Here is a 19,693-nt window from a genome sequence, read left to right on the forward strand (position 1 = left end):
GATTTCTTCCCGAGCAAGTGATATGTGGTACAATACTCTCTCGTGATGCTGGGCAGCAGCAGTGATCTGCATCTCCCAGTCTGCCATGCGGTCGCTATCGTATACAACCGATACTCTACAGTGTTCTGTGCTGCCGACATTTTTTTGGATACCTCCTCCTGTATGTACGTTGTGTTTTGTGCATCCATCTTGTCTACGAAACCCCCATCTGTGTCCCCTGCTACTTGGCGAGAAGAAGAAGAGGAGGGCAATTACTCTTGAGGAGAAACTCAAGATGAAAATATGAAATATGAAAAAAAGGCCATCGCACGTAAACTCGGACTTTCGCAATCCACGATCTCGACCATCTTAAAGGATAAGAAGTGACGATGTTCGGTAGGTGTACACACACACACACACACACACAGTTTCTGACCCGCTTGTCCCATACAGGCTCGCAGGGAACCGGAGCCCACCCGGCAACACAGGGCGTAAGGCTGGAGACACACCAAGGACAGGACGCCAGTCCGTCGCAAGGCACCCCCAATGGGACTCGAGCCCCAGACCCACTGGAGAGCAGGACCTGGTCCAACCCACTGCGCCACTGCGCCCCCTTGGTAGGTGTATTAAATGCATTTTCAACTTACGATATTTTCGACACTATCTCTTTATGCCACGGTTGTGCCTTGCCCCCACTCCTGTTCGTGGTTTTCATGGACAAGATATCAAGACGGAGCCGAGGTCAGGATAGCATTCTATGTGGAAGTCGGAAGGTGATGTCTCTGCTATTTGTGGATGATGATGTCCTTTTGGCACCGTCACATGGATGCCTCCAGCATGCACTGGAACGGTTTGCAGCCGAGTGTGAAGTGGTTGGTATGAGGATCAGCACCTCCGAGTCTGAGGTTCTCTCACGGAAAAGAATGGCATGCCCCTTTCAGGTAAGGGGAGAAAATTTGCCCCAGGTGGAGAAGTTTAAGTATCTTGAGGTCTTATTCACGAGTGAGAGGAGAAGGGAGGCTGAGATCTGTTGCAGACTGGGAGGAGCAGCAGCAGTAACGCAGTCGCTGTACCGGACTGTAGTAGTGAAAGGGGAGCTGAGCCATAGGGCAAAGCTCTCTATTTTCCAGTCGCTCTACGTCCCTACCCTCACCTATGGTAATGAACTCTGGGTAATGACCAAAAGAATAAGATTTTGGATACAAGCGACTGAAATGAGTTTTCTCCACAGGACAGTGGGACTCACTCTCTGTGACAAGGTGAGGAGTTTGGACATCCGGGAGGAACTCGGAGTAGAGCCGCTACTCCTCCACATTGAGAGGAGCCAGTTGAGGTGGTTTGGGCATCTGGTAAGAACGTCCCCTTGGTGCTTCCCTTTGGAGGTATACCGGGCATGGATGAGGCCCCAAGGTTGACCCAGGACCCGTTGGAGAGATTATATTTCCCAGTTGGCCTGGGAGCGACTGGGGATCCCCTGGTTCAGCTGGAGGAAGTTGCGAGGGACAGGGACGTCTGGGCTTCTCTCTGCCCTCCCCATTGCCATCGCTACCCTAGAGGAGAAGCAGTCAGGAAAATGGATGGATGGATGGATGAATGGATATTATCGACCTATTAGAGTAGGTTTACTGGAACGTAACCTCGTCGTAAGTTGGTGGCCACCTATATACAGGTATATAGGTAAATATTAGATTTCAAACAGCATACGCTAATATATATGCTGTGGTAAACTTAATATAGTCAATAACTACGGAGAAATGCTAACCCTAAGTGGGGCTCATAGTGATTTGGAGCCCATCCCGGAAGCGTATGGCCCTACGCTAGGCAAGGTACATCATGAACTGGATGCCAGTCCATTGCAGGGAAGCCACAGACACACACACACACACACACACACACACAGATACACACACACACACAGACACATCCTGCTGCTGGTCTCCTCATTACTTGTAGCCTTGACAGTGATAGGTTAACTGTGACCAGGTGAGTCGGTTTCTGGGCCGGGCCTCTGGTGGGCACATCCAGGTGTAATGGCTTAATTTTTAGGACATGAACAGACACAAATTTACCAACAGCTGATGAGCATACATGTGAAAATGTACCCCGCGTGACCCTGTCCCACACCAGGGGCATCTCTTGGTAAGCCTCTACTCACACACCTCCAGTGACACACACACACATCTGCTCCAGTATGGCACACCTTCCGATGCATGTTGCAGGACAACAGGAGTAACGCAGTGCTGAGCAGAGGAGAAAAGACTCTTTCCCCTGTCTCCATCTCTTTACTTTGGCTGAACCTCTTCAGCCAGACAAGCAAGTGACTGCAGGATGATAAAAATACATTTGGAAGCTGCTCACAAGATTCTTTTTTTGCCCCTCCAACAACATATTAAATTTACATGCTGGTGGAAAAGGGACAAACTGAGGATGTTAATTTACGCCTGAAGCAAACCACTAGGGTTTAATTATTAATGAGTGACAAAAATGCTCTTTTTAAGGGTCAGATCTCATCCCATCCCATCTTTTGAAAGGTTCCATCACATCCCATCTCATCCCATTCCCATCCCAGCTTCTAAAAGGTCCCATCACATCCCATCTCACTGCATCCCATTGCATTGTATCCCATCCCATCTTCTGAAGGGACACATCCCATCCCACCCCATTTTATGAAGAAAGTCAAAATGTCACATTACACGCCATAAATTACACACACACACACACACACACACAGTGTCTACAACCACTTGCCCCAAGCGAGGTTGCGGCAAACCGGAGTCTAACCTGGCAACACAGGGCGCAAGGATAGAGGGGGAGGGGACACACCCCGGATGGGACGCTAGTCAGCCGTAAGGCACCCCAAGCAGGACTCGAATCCCAGGCCCACCACAGAGCAGGCCCCAGGGAAACCCACTGCCCCCCAATGCCATAAATGACACCCACAAATAAACAACAATTATTTTATTGTTTTTCTTTCCTAGACATTCACATTAAGAATTCCCAACAGGGCATGTAAAATTCACTACACATTTCTAGTCATGGGCAAAATACTATAGGGGAGTCTTGAACCAATGCACAGTTAGTGTAATTCTCCACTGGAAATGGAGGCCCCCTTATGAAAGCATGAAGATCTGGGGTTCTGGCCAAGCCTGACTGGGAGATTTATCTCACAGGCAAAAGAACATCTTGGAGATTACAGGGGGAAATGAGTTTCAAATCCAAGAGGCCCACCAACCCATAACAGGTATTGTGGCTTAATACATGAACAAATAATAATACATGAACGATAAATACAGTGCCATCTGGTTGTTAAGTGTTTCATCATTTCATCTGAAGTATGTGCAATATGGAGATGGGAATTAACAAAAAAATTAAAAATAAAAACCTGTCTTTTACCACTCACATTTTCCTTTCCCTTTCAAGAATTTAGGGTCACATAAATAATTTCTGCCATTCTGCTCTACACATGAATAAATACCGATGTTCTTTGTATAGCTTTCTTTGATGCTTCTAAATTGAACGCTTTAAGAGTCTGCAGGTGATCCTTGGAAGTTAGTAACGCCGCCTCGCAATTATTACCTGGAAAAACTGGTGTGAATTCCAATTTAGGTATTAGGTGAGGCACAGTGTAGCAGAAGACTAGAGGATGAACGAAAGCCCTGGCAGAACAACGCGAGAGTCGAGCGGTTAATAAAAATCATATTCCAATAATCAAATAGTTGTTGGTACACAAAAGCAGTTTTTCGTAAAAACTCAATGAGGTAGCTTAACTCTAGATGAAAATACTTTGACGTACCTATTTTGTTACGAAGCATAGGCAGAAACGAAAATTCTTAAAGGGAAATTTAAATAATTTACATTTTTCAGCCTATATACATGTACACACATACCCTTCATAAAAAAATGTTTCCAGTGAACATAGTAAAAATACGCCATAAAAAATAAAAATGATCACTATAATAAAAATGCAGTCGATATATTCTACATGCTAGACCATGCTCTTTTCCCAAAAAAAGCACCAGTTGTGTCTTCAATAAGTCAGTAAGTAGAAGTATTACAAAAGACATTCTACAGTCCTGCAGTAAAACAAAACAAAAAAACACTAAATGTTAAAATTAAGAACTTATAGCACAGTATATGGATGGAAAACTATGAATGCAGTACGGTGATGATAAATCTTTAACCTTTTGCCCTCTAAGGAAGGAAAAGAAACAAGCGCATGGTGATAAAAGCCGAGTGAGACGGCCCGTTTTCCCACAATTCCGAGTTGATAGCCCAACGAGTCAAAGAAAAGCGGTGACCTTTGTAACCTTGACAACCAAACATTATAACAGTCAGTCACCCATTCAAGGCATACATTTGTAAGCCTGGGGGTCGGGGGGGGGACTGCTCAGCCAGGTTGCTGAGTCCGCAGCATCGCCCAGGACCCAAAGTGCAGCTGGGAGACATCAAAGCACAGCTGGGGCACTGGTACGATGCATACCATCATTTTTCCTCTCTTTTCATCTATCACCACCTCAAGACGTTCTTGGCTTCTGGAGTAAAACATACTGCAACACTTTACAAGAACAATGAAACTATGTAGATACAGTATAGTAGCACAAATCGATGACCAAAACCCAGTGACAACTACTGGGACTGGGACACTAATATTGACAGCAATAAGTCCGATCAGCTTTTCTAGTCTCGTTTTGGGCCAACGAGGTCAGGTAGCTTGGACTGCCATCCCCTGAGGGGCAAACGAGGTAAATCCATAACAGTGCCATCACAACCCTGAAGGTTTTCTCGAGTCTGTGTTAAGCATCAAGTCAACACAGTTCATGTCACATTTTTAACACAACTCAGCAGCATGTCTCTAACACACTACACTTCATATTAACAGCAGTTCAGACTTTCAGCTGAGAATTTTGATTAACTTTGGAAATGAATTACTAATAATTAAGAAGAAATATTTATCCCGAAAGCCCCATTGCTATACAAGTACAATACGAAAATGTCCGTTATTAAGACTGAACACAGTTAAACATTCTCCACCGTAACTGTGTGCTGTTTTGGTACTGTCAATGTATAAATGCAGCTGTTATTGTTACTGCTGCCTTCACCAAATAAAATCATCCTCTATTATAATATGGATGAATTGCATAAAGTGTACGTACTTCATAACAATTGAATGTAAGAGATGTAAAGCCTTGGTCCTATAACAACCAGCTCAGGTTATAAAACCACCCCTTCAATCACAGACCAGTTCCCACTGCATCCTTCAATAGTTCAAAGGTCATGTTCCCTGATACTTCAATAATAAAAATGTTATCATGACACCAAAAATGTTATTTGCAGTGACAATATTTTCTGACACAACTGTCATAGTATTGGTTCATGTGAAAAGAACAAGGCACTGTAAACCTTCAGAAACAGCTGAAATGAACAGGTAAAGGGACAGCATGACACCACAGGTAGGAGAGAAACCATTAAAAAGAAATAAAAAAAAAAAGAGAAATGAATCAGTGCATTACAGAGGATTGATAGGAGTCAAGTGCAGGTACACATTCGACAATCACGTTGAACAAAACAAAGTACACAAGCTTCATGTCTTCTCCACCATTCGTGGTGACAATGGGGAAACAAGAGTGCCATTCTGTGACTTTGACTTCCTCGTCAGAAGACACTTTGGTCCCTTGAGGTTCATTCAACCGAGACGTGGATGTTGGTTTCCCGCCCAGCGGGGTATTCCAGTACCCTGGCAGCAGAGATGAAAGGAACGGGAGGGCTGGCAACCAACGCGGTCACCAGCAATCATGGAAGTATTGAGAGGTCGCAGGCCAGTGAACAGCCCAAAACAAACCGCGCTGTCGTTGACGAAGAATCAAACACCCACTGGCATTCAACCTCAGCACAATCACAGACATTTGACTTGAGCCATCAGTAGTGCGTCGTTGGCAAAATATTTCAGAAGAGAACCCCACGGAGAATCCAAGGGTGAGAGAAGGCCTGAAGGCCTTATTTTAGAATACATGGAGAGATCCACAACTGTGGAGAAAAGCTCACCAAACCAACCATTTCCATTAACTAATTATTGTGGACTGATGTGGTCTTGAGACTGGAAAGTTCGAAATTTCCCAAGCAGCGTATATAGAAATTGTACATCTGGTCAAAAATTGGGTGCAGGACCTACTGAAGACTCATCAAACCAAAATTTTCCCACTTTGCAAAGTCTGCTGATTTTTTTTTAAACACATTTGAACTTTCTGGCGGTGTGGTAAAACGAAGACACCATCTCATGGCATTGCATTTTTTGTCATTCCCTTGTGTTTACCGAGAAAGAAATAAAGAGAGATGGAACAGGTGGTCCTTACAGATAAAGGTCAACTTGGGTCTCATTTCGACAGCTGCAGGGACATAACTGTTCACAGGCCCACAGGTGTCACGTACCTGAGCAATAAATGTCATTTTGTATGCTTACGGACGATCCAGGGCTCCAAAATGTCTATTGAAAAGTTTTTATTTCTTCATTTTGTTTCCCAGATTCTAGTTGGCACAAGATATGAGATTTCTCTTAGCAGTAGTACAGGGTCATCCTCGCCATTTCTTCTTTCGGAAACCTCCACGCTGGACGTTGTGCTTGCTGGAATGGGTAATATTGTTGTACCGTAACATTTTTCTGGATGAGCAGAAATATCGCGGCTGAAGTCATACTACTCTGGGAGGTACGATACTGTATTAATGGGCAGACGAGAAGAGATCCACTGATGTTCGGCCGTAAATCTTCTTCAGTAATTTCAGAATTTTCTGATCTTCAGTTTAAGTTTTCTCCAGAAGAAAAACTGTGGGGAACTGCAATGAGTAACATTGAACTGCAGCTTCTGTACTTTCAAGTTTGACCAGACTGACGGAGGAGAGCCTCTTTACGAGCCCCTCCTGGTACCAAATCCCATTAAAAACTTCTTTTTGTGTTATTCCACTTCCTGTATTTTCCTGTTCTTACAGGATGAGTTATTCCTGTGTCCCACATTAACCCTGTCAAAGTTCATGACATTTAGAGTATTCAGAGTCATGAACCCAAGAGTGGCCAGCAGTGCCAAAAAAGGGAGGGAAAAAGTCCATGCAGACGTCAAAAACCACTTCCCCTGGACGACAGGAAACGACACCGAGGGTCAGCAGGCATTCTCATGCTGGTGATGCACAGACTGGGGACATACTGGTCTAGCCCACTTGTGCTGGGCAACTGCCGATGCGCATGTGCAGCACGCCCTCCTTGTGCAGCTGCCACAGCCGCCGGAACTCCTCAGACATGGTGTGGAAGCCGGAGAAGGGCAGCACATTGTCGTAGTAGTGGTGCTTGACAGTGGACTCGCCCAGGCTGCTGTTGAATGGCCAGAAGCCATAGATGGTGACCTCTTCACACAGCCCCAGTGCCAGGCTCACCATAAAGAGGCCCGTGGACAGGCGTTTAGCACGGATGCCACGACGCTTCCAGAACTTGTCCACATTCTTTAGAAAGTCTGGGTTGGCAAAGAGCACCATCTGATCGGAATCGACATCGTTGAGGGCATAGTAGGCCCGCAGGGAGGGCTCCGTTCCAGGTTTCATGGAGAAGGCCGGCATGTAGATGTAGCTTTTCCCGTACACCTTCATGCTTTCCACAAATGGCTTCCTTGACCATTGGAGGTTGTTAAACCTGGGTCACAGAAGCAGAAATGGCGGTGAGATTGGGCATTTAGTCTGTTTATATATTATGTTTATATATAAATACACACACGTACAGTGTGTGTGTGTAATATATACATGCAAATGTGGAGTGGGAGGCAACAGTGGGAGTTCTTTTGTTTAGTTCACATTTTTGGGGAAGAGAGCAGTGCAATGGACTGTTTCACTCAACCCTATTTAGCAGAATGTGGATGCTCAGGAGGCAGACAGCCCCTTCTTCAGCTGAGTTGGGACATCTCGTGCGCTCGTCAAGCTGTTTCGAGTCCCCTGGCAGGAGTATTTACGACACACTGCAAGAAAGCCCAATATGAGCCCTAGTCTGGAGGCAAACCAGGGTGTTGGTCCTCACTTGGAGCGTAACATCGCATGAAATTCACTAATAACCAACACAAGCATAGCAATAAGGAATAAAAGCATACTTGTAATAATTATAAGAATTTAAAAAAAAAAAACAGAATAGGTAGTATGGCATTTACCTTAAAGTTTTTTCACCCATTACCTATCCATCTATCTTTGTGACTTTCTGCTGATTATCTGCAGATAACGTAAATTTACTAATTTAAGAACTTCTCAATACAAGCACACACACACACATTTTCAGAACCGCTTGTCCCATACGGGGTCGCGGGGAACCGGAGCCTACCCGGTGACACAGGGCGTAAGGCCGGAGGGGGAGGGGACATACCCAGGACGGGACGCCAGTCCATCGCAAGGCACCCCAAGCGGGACTCGAACCCCAGACCCACCGGAAAGCAGGACTGTGGTCCAACCCACTGCACCACTGCACCACTGCACGCCCCCTCACTACAAGCAGGTAACAAAATAACCACTTGTAAATGGAATTAATCTCCGAAACTAAAGTGCAGCCGACATAACGTTGCCCGTCTCAGGTCAATGCCTTCTGGTTTAAAGTACAGCGCGACTGATGTATGAAGCATATGAATGCAGATTCTACCGTACCCTTTAAATTTTCAGTAATGTTCCCGACTAAGTAATGCAGCAACAGTTTACGCCATTACTCAAAAGCATTCTCATGTATTTTTATGTTTTACAGGTTGTAAAAACCAGAACTGAAAAATTTAAACAAAAACGGCAATTAAAGTATCAGGAGAACTCCTTAAGATCTTAAGGCTGTTTTAATAATCGGGGCCCAAAGCCAACCTATTAATGCGTGTCGGTCTTTCCGATTATGGATTTTGCAATCTAACAATTTAAGATGTCTGGTTTATGCAGCCACTCTAACTGGCCAAATGGGGATCCAAAGAGACACTGCCGACAGAAGAATGGTGAAAAAGAAGATAGCAGAGACATTTAATATTTAATATCTCTCAGGGGGTGTTTCATGGACTGGCACCCAGGGCTGGCTGAACCCTGCTTCACGCCCAGTACTCCTGGGATGAGCGGTTACTGACAATGAATGAATGATGAACATCTTTCAGGGTCTTTCACTGACAATGGAGGAGGTGGTGTGGCGTGGTCCATGGGATGATGAGCCGGACCTGTGAACTATTAACTTACATTCACATTTATTCATTTAGCAGACGCCTGCAGTCTCTTTCCATCTAGCCATCCTAAAAGAGGAGCTTCCATAACTGTTCTGACTTCATGCATAATTAAAACTGCCAGAATCCATAACACATTGTTCCAGAAATACTTTTCTACTGAATCAGCCGCCATGCATTCCCTTGAAAAGGCAGTGCCCGAATGGGCCGACCTGATTTTTTGATCCTTTTATCATTGAAAACGGCACACGGGTTCAAAAAAAGCAAATTAAGGTGTTCATGACTGCATATTTTCACACACACACACATTTTCAGAACCGCTCGTCCCATATGGGGTCGCGGGGAACCGGAGCCTACCCGGCAACTCAGGGCGTAAGGCTGGAGGGGGAGGGGACACACCCAGGACGGGACGCCAGTCCGTCACAAGGCACCCCAAGTGGGACTCGAACCCCAGACCCACTGGAGAGCAGGACCCGGTCCAACCCACTGCGCCACTGCGCCACCGCGCCCCCCCTAGCTGAAAACACTTTTTAAAAATAAATATTTGGCAGCGACCTGAAATGAGTGTATCCTCCCAGTAACATTATGAGTGCGTTAAGGTCGGCTGTGTCTTCCTTGGTGTACAGTGTCTCATTTTAAATGGTTATTCATGTCACCGGTTCCAGTGCAGTGAAGCTGGTGATCAGCGTGGGGCCAGGAGCCTGGCCAGCATATCCTCAGTTTCCAGGTCCAACTAGGATCCAAACGATGACTCCGTTCTCCCCTCCATCATGTCGTCCAACCACAATAAATATGACATTCTCAAAAGCTTCATCACATTCCCAACGAAAACTCTCATTTCACAACAATCCACATCTCAGATCCAAACCTTCCAGTCTCGCATAAGTGTAATGAGGAAAAGTCTTTTAGTGAACACATCTAAAAAAAAAAAAAAAAAAAAAAGCCAATCGATTGCAGCGTTCAGCACAGTTACATTTACATGTACGTGTATTAATTTAGCACATGCTTTTCTCCAAAGCGACACACATCACATAGAAGATACAACGTGTTCATTACATTAGCAGGAAGAGACAGTTAGATACAGATGTGTGATTCTTAAGTGCAGTTTGTTTTTTCCACCATATGAACCGATGTTCATCACACGAGCAGTTGCATAAAACTGTCAGAATTTCGACGATTCCAAATCAACTTCCTAGAAATATTCTTTTAATATATATAAACATCTACGTTACATTACAAGAGTAGCTGTGCAAAGGTGTATCCGGAAATGATCTTAAAATAATAGAGCATGAACATTTACCCCTTACATGAACTTAATAGATCATGGGCAAAGTGAGTCTGGAAGAGGTGAGTTTTCAGACCCTTTTTAAATGTGGACAGAGATTCAACAGTTCTGAGCGAGAGGGGGAGGTCGTTCCACCACGACGGAGCCAGAACCGAGAACCTCCGTGCTTTGAAGTTATCGACTTCAAAAATGTTACACAGCCATTTCAGATCTTCCAAATTTCACGAGTCTTGCAGCAAACGAACCTCACGTTCCTGTCTCTCCTCTCTTTATCCCATCAGACGACGTGACACCAGTGATGGATTCCCGATGGTTCCTGTTTACACTGATTCAACATTTCTTGCATCGGTACATACTGATCGATACAGGGTCTTAACTGCCCGTCGCCCTTTGTTACGTGGCAGCGATCTGCCCACACTATCCCTGTGGTTTGCTATTTTTTATCTCATTTGCACTGCGTCAAGTGTGACGCAACCCACAGGTATGCAGCATGGCCTCCCACTCACTTCATTTCCCAGGGCTTCTGCTCAGCAAGCGGTAAAGGCCTGCGAGATTAAAAATGATACCTTTTCTCGATGATGCTGGGGTTCGCCGTCACCAAGTGCGTTCTGGTCCCGATGTCGTTCGTATACTCCTTAGACAGCGGAGGCAGATTGCATCTGCAGAGGTGCAAAGGGAACACAAGTCACAAATCGAGCGCGTCAAATTTTTAAAAGCGCCTGCTGCAGCACAAAGATAAACAACGAAAAGCACAAACAATCACATTAACATGACTCCAGTTCATTTCTGCGTTTGCTTCCTGTAACAATCAGCCTCACATGCAGAGAAAATCAGGATTAGACAAAATTCATCGCCCTGAAATTTTCACTAAAAACGTTCGATTTGCTACACACAAAAAAATTGCGCACAGCTTCACGAAGGGTTTGAAAAACAGTCTCCATTATAGTACAGGGACTCTTTTTACAGGTGCAGTTTCTTAATGATGAAATCACCCAAATTAGAATAACAATGACATTTATCAATTTATCGGACACTTTTCTCCAAAGCAACGTACACTGTTAAGCTACTTACAATTATTTACTCATTTACTATGCAGCTGGGTCACTTTACTGGACCAATTCTAGGGAAAGTACCTTGCTCAAGGGGTACTACAACTGGAGGGGAGATTTGAACCTGGAACCTTTGGGTCCAAGACATAAAACATCAACAACAATAATAATAATAATAATAATAATAATAATAATGCATAAAACAGTTTTGGTGTGTAAGCCAGTTACGTAACAGCACGCAAAGCGATTTCTCACCGCATGATGAAGTCGGAGAGGTCGATCTCCCGGCCGCAGCCGCTCTGTTTCAGGATGCCTCCATTACCGACTACGGAGCACTTTTTCAGGGGAAGGCGCAGCGGCGGCTCCTAGCAACACACAGCGCATGCAAGGTAATGGATTGGCCACAAAGTCGTCTATAACCACATACAAGGACAGACACAGAGACAGAGACAGACAGACTCACTCACACTCACATGTACGCACACTTGAACGCCGCACAGGGTGAGCGCACACAGGCCGTTAGACACCTTCTATGAAAACAATACATGAAGCAATGATGACAGTTAAAAAAAAAAAAAAAAAAATCAGCTTAAGGCTTTTTTCATGCGAGAAGCCCGGAAGTTTTTTTAACGCTTTGCCTTTGCGAACTATTAACGTTACGGATTTTGGGTTTTTTGTACACTCACACTGGCTACAATAATGAAGGAGGTCACTTGGAAAAGGAAATGTTTGAAATCTCTTGCCATCAAAAATCCATCTCCTGTCTCTGCCCAGCAGATCTCATGGATGCCAGAACACCCTTCCAACAGCTGGACTCTGCTCCTTGCGGTAAAATGTCCCAGGAAGTCCTGGTGATGTCTGGCACAGCTGCAGGGCTCAGTAGGGATTGACCTTCCCTGGAAGCTAGGTGGTCCAGACTCTTTCCCAGTTTGATTATTCCTTTTGGTACTACACAGCTTCCTGGCCATAGGTACAGATGTGATTATCTCATAGGAAGAACCTCAGGAGGGGCCAACTCCTCAATGTTACTTTCTCCTGGACCCAGATTGCAAACATGTTAAAAATGATATAAACACCGCCATGAAGAACACCCACCACTCTGCCAAATGGAAGAAACTTATTATTCTGAATCTGGCCTTATTTAAGTTACTTAGACAGCTGAAAGAGGTTCATGTAGGGAGAAGAAATGAACAAGATGAGAGTGAATAATCATAAAAAAAGATATTACTCAGCAGCTGTCAGTGATATTCTGGAAAAACTGCACCGCTGGCTAAGCTCAAATGTTCCAACGAAGCAACATTTGAGAAAAGCATACAAATATCACAGCTGCCACTGCGGTGGAGAAATTCACACATGGGAAAAGACGTGGGAGACCCTGGGAGCATCGTGATTCCCTGCTGAGAAGGAAAGGACAGTTACCTTCACAAAGAGCTGGTAGGTGTCCTTGTTGACAGTGTGAGAGTAGTAAAACTCCCCATCATACCACAGCACTTTGCCCATGGGGGAGTTCTCCTTTGTCAGAGCAAACATCTTTCTGGGCTCACAGCAGTCTTCCAGCAGCTTCCTGGACAATTTAAGAAAACAATTTAACAGCAACAACAACAATAATAATTGTTGGCATAGCGGGCTTGGCTGGACCCTGCTCTCTGGCGGGTCTGGGGTTCGAGTCCTGCTCGGGGTGCCTTGTGATAGACTGGTGTCCCATCCGGGGTGTGTCCTTTGATCTCTCCCTGTCCCGGTCCCCCGCTACTCCCAAAACAGGCAATTGCCTTGACCTTGTCTTCTCCCGTAACTGTGGCTGTCCTGTCCTCTCTCTTACCCCGCTGCATCTCTCCGATCATTTCTTCATCTCCTTCTTCTGCACCCATTGTCACCTTCCGCCACAACTTAAAATCTCTCACCTTCCTGCTTTGCCTCTGCCACGCTGCCCGCTCTCCCTTCTGCTGCACAATGCTCAGATCTATCAACAGACAACGCCGCTAACACTTTCTGCCCTATCTTCCTCCCTTGACTCTCTCTGTCCACTATCTTCTACACCAGCATGCCCCCGTACCACCCCATGGCTGACCGATACGTTATGTGCTAACAGGACCAAACTGCAGGCTGCACATGGCGAAAATCCAAGTCTCGCACGGAGCTGGATGTCTAAAAACAACTCTCAGCTACTTTTCACTCTGCTGTCTCTTCAGCTAAAACCTCCTTCTGCAACTAAAAACCACAGACTCTTTGCCACCTTCTCATCCCTACTGTGTCCTCCACCGCTCCCTCTTCCTCCTCTCACTGCTGATGACTCTGCACTGACTTTCACTGAAAAACAAAGCAACCACAGACAAGTTCTCAGCATCACCCTGCCTGGTTCGCGCTGGACCTCCCTGTGAAGCTATGCTCTCTGAATCCAAAATCTCTGACGACCTGATATCACACGGAGCCACCACCTGCTCGCTACATCCGATCCCATCCTCACTCCTACAGACCATCTCCCCACAACTCTCCACCTCCATTGCTAAGATCATCAACTCCTCGCTCTCCTCTGGCTGTTTCCCATCTGCCTTCAAAACTGCTCTCATTTCACCTCTGGTAAAGAAACTCTTTGTAGATCCAAAACTACAGACCAGTCTCCCTCCTCTCCTTCCTGTCTAAATCTCTAGAGCAGGTGGCCTCTCTGAATTCAGCTCTCTGAATTCCTCATCCGGAACCATCTCCTCGATGGTTATCAGTCTGCTTTCAAAGTTGGTCACTCCATGGAGACAGCGCTTCTGGTAGTGTCTGATGCTCTCCAGTTGGATAGTCATCTCCCTCTCCTCGGTCCTCATCCTCCTAGATCTGTTGCAGCATTCGACACTGTCAACCACCAGATTCTACTCTCCTCTTTTAGTCAGCTTGGGATCAAAGGTGCGGCACTAAGATGGTCTGAGTCTTACCTATACCTATCTGACAGATCCTACTAAGTGGTCTGGCGGGGCTCTTGTTCTTCTCCTCTGCCTCTCTCAACCGGTGTCCTGCAGGGCTCAGTACTGGGTCCTCTTCTCAATCTACACCTCCTCCCTTGGCCCTGTCATCGCCTTCCATGGATTCAAATGCCATTGCTATGCTGATGATACCCAGCTCTTCATCTCTGCTTGGATGTCTGATCATCACCTCCAACTCAACCTCTCCAAAACAAAGATTCTTCACCTCCCAGCTGGCCTGTTCTCCTGTCATGATCTATTGATCAAAGCGGATAACACACTCATTTTGCCTACCTCCTTGGCTAAGAGTCTGGGAGTGACGATTCGCTCAAGTCTATCTTTCTCTCACGACATCGAAGCCACAATCCAGACCTGCAGATACATCCTGCATAACATCCACAGGATTCGTCCTTACCTCACAACTGACTCTGCCCAACTACTTGTCCAGGCCATGGTGGCATCCCGTCTGGACTACTGCAACTTTCTCTTGTCTGGCCTTCCTGCTACTGCAATAAATCTCTGGAGCTGATACAGAATGCTGCTGCACAAGTTGTGTTTCACTTGCCAAAGCGTTCCCATGTATCTCCTCTACTCGTTTCTCTGCACTGGCTTCCTGTAGCTGCCCGGAACAAATTCAAGACCCTGCTTATTGTCTACAAATGCATCAGTAGAACTGCTTCTAGTTATTTACAAGACTTGATCAACCGCCACACCCTAACCAAACCTCTTTGCTCGTCTACTTCTGCTTGCTTGGTGGTCCCATGCACAAAAGGCAAAGTGCGGAGGTTCTCAGTTCTGGCTCCGTTGTGGTGGAATGACCTCCACCTCTCACTCAGAACTGCAGAAACTCTGTCTACATTCAAGAAGGGTCTGAAAACTCACCTTTTCCAGACTCACTTTGCCCATCATCTCTCAAGCTCATGTAATAGTGTAAATTTTCATGCACCTTGACTTTATGATCATACCCAGATAAGCATTCACATAGCTGCTACTCCTGTACTGTATGCAAACGTTTGTGTACCTTTAAAAAAAAAATAAAAATTGTAGGAAGATGATCAGCATTAGTCTATCCTGAGTTTTGTGCCCCTACTCGTGCAATGAACATCGGTGTATAAAGTGGAAAGAAACAAACTGGGTTTACTTAAGAATCACATGTCTGCAGCTATGCCTCTCTTTCTCCTAATGTAATGCACAAATTGTATTTTCTCTGAGATGTACATCACTTTGGAGAAAAACATCTGCTAAATGTCAGTGTGAGCCCTCCCCCCCCAGCCTTGCGCCCTGTGTTGCTGGGTTAGGCTCCGGCTTGGTGCGACCCCACTCGGGACAAGCGGTTTTAGACAGTGTGTGTGTGTGTGTGTGTGTGATAATAATAATAATAAGAATAATAATAAGAAGAAAAAGCATCAAAGGCAAGCAGTTTACCAGGAGTCAGGTTTAAAAAGCCTGAAAAATGTCAGATTAAAAAAAATCAGACTATATATTTTAAGGTCATAGAAAACCTTAAATATCCACTGTATATTTCATTCTGTTATGCATTATTGAGTGAAAATAAGTTTCGTAATTAAATAACAAGTTTATTTTCCTCCAGAATGGCTATTCTCCTTTGGTCCAGAGGGTTTTTTCATACAGCTGTATTTTGTGATGTTGAAAAAACATTAATTCACTGCAAATAAAATATGTGGATTTGAATTAGAAAGAGAAATGCCCAATTAATATTAACATTCAATATCAGCTTCACACACACACACACACTTTCTGAACCGCTTGTCCCATATGGGGTCATGGGGAACCAGAGCCTACCCAGCAACACAGGGCGTAAGGCCAGAGGGGGAGGGGACACACCCAGGACGGGACACCAGTCCGTCGCAAGGCACCCCCAGCGGGACTCGAACCCCAGACCCACTAGAGAGCAGGACCCGGTCCAACCCACTGCGCCACTGCGCCACCGCACCCCCCCAATATCACACACACACACACACATTTTCAGAACCGCTTGTCCCTTACGGGGTCACGGGGAACCGGAGCCTACCCGGCAACACAGGGCGTAAGGCCGGAGGGGGAGGGGACACACCCAGGACGGGACGCCAGTCCGTCGCAAGGCACCCCAAGTGGGACTCGAACCCCAGACCCACCGGACAGCAGGACTGCGGTCCAACCCACTGCGCCACCGCACCTCCCCAATATCAGCTTCAAAGAATTCAAAAAGTGATCCAGTGCTCAGTGGTGACAACTGGTTAAGACTGGGAGTTGCTTCAAACCCCATGAGCTGTCAGCATTAATACGTATTTCAATATGTGTTTAAAGGGCTGCAGACAGAGTCCCTAAATATAGTCCAATGTGCTACATTAATGTATTTGATTTTGAAATTTAAGATTTTAGCCTAAATTCAGCATGGTTCGTCATCAAAAAAGGAGATCCTTTCCTCAACATTGTTACCCTACAAGTGCTTCATGGGGAAAGGTGGTGGAAGTATAATGTGGTGAGGCTGCTTTGCTGCCTCAGAACCTGGATGGCTTGCAATCACTGAGGGATTAATCAATTCCAAGTTATCTCAGGAAATTCCACAGCAAAAAGTCAGGGTGTCCATGAGTGATCAAGAGCTCAAAGGATGTTTGGTCGTGCAATGTGACAATGATCCAAAACACCGGAGCAAATCAAAAGCGGAGTGGCTCAAGCAGAAAAAAATCCCGTATTGTGGAAGGGGCAAGTCAGAGGCATGACCTCAGTCTCATTGACATGTCTGGCATGATTTGAAGCAGGCTATAAGAGCAAGACATCCCAAAAAACACATGAACTGAAATGGTTTTGTTTGGAAGAAAGGATGGAAATACCTCCTCTCCCCTCCATGGGTCTGATCAACAGCTACAGAAATCATCTGGCCGAAGTCATAAAAGAGGCTCCACTAGCTGCTAAACAGAGGGGCTCACTTCATTTTTCCAACAATGACCTTGTCTGTTTAAATAGTTATGCAGTAAAGATATGCTGGTATGTGTTTTCTTTGTCACACAAACACATCACACATTCTTCAGACTTCTTCTCACAACTGTGTACATTTTATGGTGAATAAGTCTATAGAATATAGGCCATCTGCACACAGTGTGAAACCTAGAGCACAATAAAGGTGTACAATATCGCCGCTTTGGCCGTGGGTCACTCATTTTAACCCTGGAAATGCTGATAAATGCCGACAAATACGGTGTCCAGTGAACGTGACCTGGTGCAGTGGTCAGTTAAACCATTACGATGTCCGCGGCCAATGAAGAGTGACCAGTAAAGGACTTTCAGAGGACTGACATGTCCCCATCATAATCGAATGGACAAAATGAACGAGACTTTCGAAAAGTCTCCACTGGAACCCTTGAAAGCGCTAAACGTGGGAACCTTAATCGCTGTTCAATACCGGGATATTTCAGTCATCCATAAATCAAAGCCAATATTAAACATGCAGAAATGAATGCAAAGGAATTCCAAGAAAAGGAACAATTCAATTGTAGGAAGTATTATATTAATAACTGAAAAAAAAAACACACAGACGTCGAAGAAAAAATATAGCACTAGGCAGACAGGTCATAATTACATTTTAATTATGATGGGATTATCAATGGTGGTGATAAAACACTGATCCTATTATTAATTATTAGCTCTCTTGGTTCAGGATTGTGTCTACCTTAATCACTGTTATCAGTAATAATAATAATAATAATAATAATAATAATAATAATAATAGTAATAGAGCGAGTACATACCTCAGCATTCTGATCGCGGTTTTGTTTTGCTTCCACGCCTGCGCGTGTCGCAGCACTTCTTGCACGATCTCCGTGTCCGTGGGCAGCCTGCACACGGGGTAGTTGTACACCCAGTAGAGCACGACGACACACAGCGCTGCCCAGCCGAGCCACCTGCTCCTGGGGTACCTGGACATCATCATCATCATCGTGGGTATATATATAGGCGCCTGTTGGGAAGGGGGAGGAGGGTACCAGGTTCGGACCAGGGTTCCGCGAAGTGCAGTGTTGCTCTCCAGCACCACCCAGCAGCCCCACACGGAGCGCGTGCCCTCGCTGTGACCCGGGCGGGAAACCGATTGAATTCTCCGTTCGCTTCTTTAATTATCCGCGCGCTGCATGATGATTCCGTCAGCGCGTGGGCTCAGCTCGCGCCACACAAGCGCCGGACCGCCAGTGCGACCGGAGCCGTCGCGGCCACATTCCCGCGTCCCGCATCGCGCTGCCACTCCGTCCCGAGCTGCAGATTGCCCACGCTTGCCTCGTGCCCGCCGTCTCCCGCAAATCCGGGTCCCGCACTCGCCTGGCTCGCTCCGGTTACGCAATCTCCCGTACCCGCACTGCGCCGCTCCGCTCCGCTCCGCGTCCTCTACTACCGCATCCCGCGTAAGTGGCCCTGCAGCGCGCGATGCTCCCGCGCTCGCCCTTCGCTTCTTCAGCTACGGAGCACCGGGCCACTGGCGGCCGTAACAAAGCGCGTGGCCAGGGGCGGGGCGTCGGGGAGGTAGCAGGCTGCTGATAGCAGGGAGAACATATGGCGCGAGCGCTGCTAATGCGACCGAAATGTCTGCCGCTTCAAACCGCGATCGCTCCGCAGAGCGCTGTGAGGATGACAGGGACTGCACGGTGAGCGGGGCAGTACGGTACAGTACTGAGCGATGCTCCTATTGACCACTGGAGACCAGAAACACCTCAGGTTTCCCAAAACGCACATTCCATTGGGGTATCAACGTTTAAGCAAGCGTAATTTGTCTAATTTGTACCCCCCCCCCCATTTGTGTCTAACTAAATTAAATTCTACTATAATACGTTTGTTCCCCCCCATACGACACGTTCACGTTGTTATGTTACACCACTGACTACATACATCGGACTATAATATATTGGACTATTTATACTATGAGCCTCTTGCGACACTTCACATTCATATAATACCCTCGTATTTACAGGATATATGTCTACGATTGAAATATATTGTAACCTGCGTTAGTGCGCGTTTGGGCGGGAAGATTTGTTTATTGTAAATAGTTGCATTATGGGGAATGTGAATGAAGTGTGCAACCACGAGGGGGACTTACAGCCAAAATAAAGGGGTATCCGTGTTTGCCAATGGGGAGGAAAGGAAAGCTTGGGGGCACTAAAGAAGTTCTGAAGGCTGGGGTGGTGTGCTGTGCTGGCTTTTGAGAAAACGGGGCTCTGGACCGGGAGCATTATTTCTTTA

At 46.0% G+C, this 19,693-nt stretch overlaps 1 protein-coding gene across 2 annotated transcripts; it reads right to left on the bottom strand.

Moving 5' to 3' along the window:
* Positions 1-2,994: 2,994 nt before the first annotated feature.
* On the bottom strand, positions 2,995-19,134 carry LOC108942102 (alpha-N-acetylneuraminide alpha-2,8-sialyltransferase-like). 2 transcript variants are annotated; one of them, XM_018765197.2, is made up of 6 exons: positions 18,214-19,134; positions 12,936-13,080; positions 11,990-12,046; positions 11,772-11,881; positions 11,034-11,126; positions 2,995-7,651 (listed from the first exon to the last, which is right to left on the bottom strand). In XM_018765197.2, exons 1-6 carry the CDS (start codon positions 18,399-18,401, stop codon positions 7,177-7,179), a joined length of 1,068 nt encoding a protein of 355 aa, XP_018620713.1. In that variant the 5' UTR covers positions 18,402-19,134; the 3' UTR covers positions 2,995-7,176. The 2 variants fall into 2 exon arrangements, with proteins under 2 accessions (XP_018620713.1, XP_018620714.1); XM_018765198.2 differs by lacking the exon at positions 11,990-12,046 and having other exon boundaries at positions 18,214-18,967.
* Positions 19,135-19,693: the final 559 nt, after the last annotated feature.

The sequence above is a fragment of the Scleropages formosus genome, chromosome 5 (genome assembly GCF_900964775.1).
Source record: "Scleropages formosus chromosome 5, fSclFor1.1, whole genome shotgun sequence".
Lineage (NCBI taxonomy): Eukaryota > Metazoa > Chordata > Actinopteri > Osteoglossiformes > Osteoglossidae > Scleropages > Scleropages formosus.

Coding starts and splice junctions, on each gene's coding strand:
- LOC108942102 (XM_018765197.2), bottom strand. CDS start 18,401: ATGATGATGATGATGTCCAGGTACCCCAGGAGCAGGTGGCTCGGCTGG. Junction 13,081..18,213: donor ACCGCGATCAGAATGCTGAG/GTATGTACTCGC, acceptor TAAATTGTCCAG/GAAGCTGCTGGAAGACTGCT. Junction 11,127..11,771: donor CTCTCCGACTTCATCATGCG/GTGAGAAATCGC, acceptor GCACCTCTGCAG/ATGCAATCTGCCTCCGCTGT.